The sequence below is a fragment of the Propithecus coquereli genome, unplaced genomic scaffold (genome assembly GCF_000956105.1).
Source record: "Propithecus coquereli isolate 6110/MARCELLA unplaced genomic scaffold, Pcoq_1.0 Scaffold90, whole genome shotgun sequence".
Taxonomy (NCBI): domain Eukaryota; kingdom Metazoa; phylum Chordata; class Mammalia; order Primates; family Indriidae; genus Propithecus; species Propithecus coquereli.
In genome coordinates, this window is record NW_012155285.1 from 3,517,226 (window position 1) to 3,523,528 (window position 6,303).

General features: G+C 46.1%; 1 protein-coding gene across 1 annotated transcript in view; it reads left to right on the plus strand.

The window, feature by feature from the left end:
* Positions 1-6,303, plus strand: part of ADGRF1 (adhesion G protein-coupled receptor F1) — a 27,225-nt gene that overhangs the window by 1,328 nt on the left and 19,594 nt on the right. Inside the window, exons 2-6 of the mRNA XM_012664644.1 lie at positions 1-62; positions 1,372-1,429; positions 3,325-3,474; positions 4,689-4,862; positions 5,411-5,528. Of these exons, the coding sequence (XP_012520098.1) occupies positions 1-62; positions 1,372-1,429; positions 3,325-3,474; positions 4,689-4,862; positions 5,411-5,528 (562 nt within the window). The remainder of the gene's footprint in view (positions 63-1,371; positions 1,430-3,324; positions 3,475-4,688; positions 4,863-5,410; positions 5,529-6,303) is intronic.

The window sequence follows — 6,303 nt, forward strand, 5'->3', positions numbered from 1 at the left end:
TTGGAGTGCTGTGTTTCATCTCCTTCTTCACGGTCACTGGGGGTCACCATGCCTTCCTGGGGGTGAGTTGGCGTATGCCCCGTTTTTCTTCTCAACCGCCTCTCCTCTCTCCTTCTGGCTTTTACTGTCTGTCACTCTCTAGGTAACTGCAACTGCATAATTTAATGGCCTTGGAATCAGAAGTCCCTAGTACTTGTGTCAACATTACCCACATTCTTTCACAGTGTGGCCTTGGATAAGTGAGTCATTTCATCTCTTTAGAACTTAGATGACCAAACTGCAAAAGGACAAGGATCTTCAGTTAAACCACCTTGGAGATCTTTTCCAGCTCAACGCAGTCTCTACTATGGCCTCTTAGGCGCGGAAGAATCATAGGGATTGACGTGAGCCGTCCCTGGACCCTGTCTTCCTGTTGGTACCCACTTTCTTGATGTTTTCATTCAGAATCCTGGTTTTAATGTTCTTTACACACTGATGACCCCAAATGTATATCTCCATGTCAGACCTCTTCCCTGAATCCCACACTCATGTGTACACTGCCAACCTGTTCTCTCCAGCGGGGTACCGAATAGGCCCCTCAACTTCATATGTCCAAAATCAGACTCATGCTTTTTTCTCATCAAACCTACTCCTTTCACGTCTCAGCAAGTGGTACCACCATCTCGCCAGCTACTAAGGCAAAAAACTTAGTGCTTATGCTTGCCTCTTCTCACATTTCATACCTAAACCATTGGCATTATTTTTCTAGCTTTATCTTTAAAATATATCTAGAATTCAAAAACTTCTCACTACATCCATGGCTGCTACCTTGATATCCACCTTCATCATCTCTCACCTGTTTTATTTCAACAACCCCTGAAATGCTCTGTCATTGCCTCTGTGCTTGTCTCTTCTCAACACGGCTTCAGGACTGAGCCTTTAGAAGGCAAATTAGAGCATGACTTTCCTCTGTTCAAAATTATCCAGTGGTTTCCGACCTCACTCAGGTAAAAGGTAAAACACTCTCTGTGGCCTGTCATGGTCTACATGGCCTGCCTCTCCAGAAACTCTCTGAACCTCCCCCTCCCCCACCCCTCACAGCTACTCTGGTGTCTCTGCTCTGCCTTCACGTGCCAGACATACTCTTACCCGTGGGCCTTTTCCTCTGCCTGGAAAGCTGTTCCTTCAGGGATCATTACTTTCTCATTTCCTTTAGGTTCTTGCTCAAAATTCGCTTCAGCGAAGCATCTCCTGGCCACCTCTCCACCATCCCTGGCTTGGATTTCACAGCCATGATTTTAATTCTGCTGGGAAACCAAACAAGGCCTTATAAAGTACAACTGTCCAAAGCCTCACCATAACTGTTTTGTTTTTTTTTTTTCTTTTTAACAGAGAAATGATGGCATCAAAACAAAGAGAGAACTCATTGTGAATAAGACAAATCATCTAGGTGAGACTCTGTTAGCAGGAGTGGTACAGTGGACTTTGGTGCCAGAGGTCAGCGTCCAAACCACAGACGTGCCTCTGACTGATTGTATGACCTTAGGCACATTATGAAACACCCAAATCTGTATAATGAGAATAACAGTAATTCCTAAGAGCAAGATACTTGTGAGGATTAAATAATATAATAAAGGCTTAGTATCTTGCCCTATACCTGGTAAGTAGCTGTCCATATACTTCCTTTTTGTCCTTGCCTTGACCCTAACAATGGAATTAATGGGCACAGCCCTCAGTCTAGAAATGATTTGTGTTCTGAGATTTCACTTGGGGGTCTGATGTTTCCAGGGCTGAATGTATTTCCTCACAGAATCAGTGTTGTATACAGATGGTCGTTTGGTTCCTGGGTCCACAAAAGCTTTTCTACCATGTAATAAATCTACCATACAATAATGTGCTAACAGCATTAATACCATAGCACCTACCCCATGCAAGGTTGCATTTGAGAAAATGAAATCAAAATTTCAACTTACAATGCTATGAATACATTTTTCCTGAGAGTAGAAAGGACAAAATATAGCAAGTATCTATTGGACTGTTACTAAGTGCCAGGTACTATTTAAATACACCAGATGCATTAACTCCTCATATGGACACTCCGAGTTAGGGACAGTGGCCATCTTTATTTTACAGATAGCGAAACAGAGCTAGGGGCAGGAGCCAGGACTCAAAAACCCAGTCAACCTGGCTCCAGAACGTGGGCCACTAACCCCTGACAGTGTGAGCAGGGCCAGCCTGTTCCCTGCTCCCCACCCCTCACCCGTGTGAGCAGGATGAGTGGGAATTGCCTCAGCTCCCACCTTTAGGGATGCCCACAGCCTGGCACAGGGGCTCCAGCCTGTAGGGAGATGGGGGGAGCTGGGGAGAGTGAGACGGGGCTGAGGTGCTCCGGTATGAGAGGTTGGGTCCTCCATAGATAAGCTTTGGAGGATTTAAGCCCCCAGGAATGTCGTACTGAATTTTAAATGAATTTTGGGTGGGAGAAGACTCATGGGATTGATCTTCTCTCCCAGTCAAAACCCGTTCATGGCCTCTCCTTGGGGAAGGAAAAGATGCTGCTCAGAAACGATGAGCTGGAGGTGACGATGCACAAAGCTGAGAGTGCAGGCTTAGTTTTGGTTTGCTTCTGTATTTCATATAAATGCCAGACAGCTAATCAATGGGTTGTTTTTTTGCAGAAGAAGGAAGGGCCCCCTCCCCCCCTAAGTCCGAGTTTCAAATATGTCCATCCTTCGGGTGGTGCGCATTGCACTCTTTGTGTATGCAAATACCCGTCCCCTCCTCCCTCTTCCCCCCTCCCCCCTCTTCCCTCCCCTCTGCCCAACATCCAATAGATGGAAAGACAAACACCACATGTACTCACCATCAAATTGATATTAACTGATCAACACATAAATGCACATATAAGGAAGGGCTCTTTGGGAAGTGTGAGATTGGAGGTTTTCTATTAGAGATAACTCAAGGACACCAGGGCTGGTGGAGGGAGGGAAGCATGACTAGAATGTCCTCACCTCTCCTTTCCTCAATCTTGACACCTAACCTTGACTCTGAGTGTGCCCTGAAGAAGTGTGCAGGTGGTTGTAGCGGGGACAGAGAGCACAGGAGCAGCTGGCCTGGCAGAAGTGAGAGGACAGACGTATATTCCGCCTCTGCAAGAACCGTCTGCTCAGGTTTACTCTGGATGTTCGTTTTTAGTCAGTGTCTGGATGAGCAGAACTCAGGCGAGAGCAGCAGGGGACAGTGCCTGCCCTGCAGGCTGAATCTGATGACTGTCCCCCAGTCACTTCCTCAGCAGTGTTTCCCCACCCACAGCAAGGAGGCTTCTGACTGTCTCTCTCTCTTTAGCCCCAGTCCAGGAATATGAGCTGCTGCTTCAGGTGACCTATAGAGATTCCGAGGAGAAAAGAGACTTGAAGAATTTTCTGAAGCTCTTGAAGCCTCCATCACCATGGTTACATGGGCCCACGAAGATTATCAGAGCGAAGGCCACCACACGTAAGTCAGCTGTCTGGTGGCAGGAAATGTGAACGGGGAAGGTGGGCACATCAGTCAGGGCAGGTGAGGTTATGCCCCAGAGACAATCATCCCACAGTCTCTGTAGCGTGAAAGGGTAGAGGTTTCATTTCTTCTTCATGTCCATTGCAGGTTGGCAGAGGGGCTGTGTTTGTTGTCACTTGGGTACTCAGGCTGGTGAATCAGATCCTATTTAAACTGTACCCATCCTGAGCCAAAAAGAAATGAAACGCTAGAGGGTTTCACATGGCAGTTGTAAATTCTCTGACTCAGAAGTGACACACACTAATTCTGCTCACAACTTATTGGCTAGAACTGGCCTTGTGGCCCCGACCAATTTAGAAGGAGCCAGGATATGCAATCCCATGTGCCTGGAAGAGAGTAAGAAATATTTGTCAAACAGCACTCACAAGCACAAAGACCGGGTGAAGAGAAATTAAATTATTTTAAAGCAGGGACTCTCAAAGTGTAGTGACCAAGCAGCAGCATCAGAGAACTTCATAGACATGCAAACTCTTGGCCTATCTTAGACTTAGTGAGTTGGAAACTCTGGGGTGAAACCCTCCAGCTGACTCTGATGCACAAGAAAGCTTGAGAACCACTCACTGCACACCACACCATATGCATTTTCACAAAGGCGTTTAGTGACTATGTCTCATTTTTTTGCCTGTTGAAAAGGAATGACTTTGGTGGGAATTTCAGGAGTGGTAGAGGGAATGAGTATACTGGATTGCTGGCGGGTGGAAATTTTTCATCACTCCTCCAAAAATGTCTCTTTGTCGTTGCCATCTTGCTGATAGAACCTACCTGGGCATGGTGGCAGGTGGGTGGAAGGGAGCCTCCACTAAGATAACAGTCAAATACCTTCTAGAATCCTTTAAATCCTCGCACGTTACCAATATCCCCTTCTGCTTTTCTTCTCCATTGCAGCAGGTATCTATGGGGCATGTAGCCTTCCTTTGGATGCCAACACCAGCCATTTTGGTTTTATGTTTGTTAGATTTCTGATACCAACCTTGGACTCTATGGAGATGGACATTTCTTTACCTTAAATATATTGCCTTCCTGGTTTCATTCTTCTAGCTTTTGGTGAGAAATACTTGGTTCAGATTCCATGTCAGAGCCAAGGATCAGAACTCAGCAATGGTTAATTGTTAAACCGGACTCTATGAAACCAGGTCCTGCTCTTTGTGCAGACTGCAGCAGCCTGAATGGAGACCTGCAGTGTGCCTGTGAAGACGGCTACACCTGGTTCCCCCACTCCTGCCTCGACCCCCAGAACTGCTACCTTCACATGGCTGGATCACCCCCGAGTTGTGAATGTCATCTCAGCAACCTCAGCCAGAGTGTCAATTTCTGCGAGAGAACAAGTAAGCCCATAAGAATGCTCTGAGCTGGGGCTTCTACTCCAGTGTGGGACAGAGAGGGGATTCTAACTCTTTGCCTTGCTGAGGACAGCTAATGTCTATGGGGTGATCGAAGGACAGTGAGGACACACCCTGCTAGGTTTGGCTGGGCACAGTGAGCTTCACAGTGCAGTAGATCCAGACACACAAGTTGACATTTGGATGTCACTTCAACCTTTAGATACATCCAGCTCAGTTCTGCAATTATATGACTCTATTGTGATTTGGGGACATTCGCTAAAATCCCAAGCAGGGAAACTGCTTGAGTAAGCAACGTTTTTCTTCTTACCCTCTTTTCTCCTCTTTTGGCAACATCAATTCTGAGCAAAGGGAAATCTAGAGATGGGAATGCAGGGAGGAACACATAGTGATTATTTTGAAAGAAATGCTCCAAAGTGCCAGTGTGCCAGTGTGTACTGAATGCATCACTGAAACAAAACAAAAGCTCAAGTCCAGCTTGGGAAACCAGTGAGAGCTGAGGGGGCTACTGTGGACTTGGGGCTTATGTTCAGTGAATGATGGGGTGAGTCAAATAACATGGACTCCGGGACAGGAAGAACTTCAAAAAGATTCCCCAAAGACTGCTCTGGTTATGTTGAAACTCCAGATTTTGGTGGAGCTGAGCGAAGAGTGAGGGAGGAACCCCAAATAGCCCAGCTTAAGTGGACATCCCTGGCTCCCCGTCCTGGGACCACAGCAATTCAGGTTATGGCAACACACGTTTATCAAGAACCATCTTTACACCCCATGCTGGGACAAATTCTAGAATACAAAGAAGCATTTCTCTCGCTAGCTATGAATTAGCAGGTGAGGTGGGAAGACCAGGCTGTAATGTAAGAAAGAAAACAATGGAATTTCTTCAACAAATGTTGATGAAATCTTAGCTTTTGAAAGATGGTCTGGTCTGATCCATCTTGAAAAGATACAAAGGTTGATCCGACAGGGATTACACTCACGAGAGGTTTCCCATGGTATTGTGGGGATAGGCATAGATGAGACAGGTACACACATAGATGCTTAGGGACTAGGGGCTGTGAAGGAGGTATGGATAAGTAGGAATTCAGAGGAGAGACAGACTGCATCTGGAGATTAGGGAAAGGCTCGCAGAAGAGGTGGTATGTGATTAGGTCCCGAATGAAGGATAAACAGGATTTTTCCATACAGAGACCTGTCTCAGTGCAGAGAAGCACAAGCAATGGGTAGGAAAGTGCATGCTGGAGTTAGCAAGTAGTATTGTTGTTGTTTTTAAAATTTTTTTAATAGGGACAGTGGTTAAGCTCATCGCCTAGATGCGGTTACATTTCAGTGTTCTATGACTGCTTTCTTTAGCCACATATGAGTGGCGACCTACTCATAAGGTTGTCTTGATTTCCAGCACTTTCCCATTACTATTCCAAATCCATAA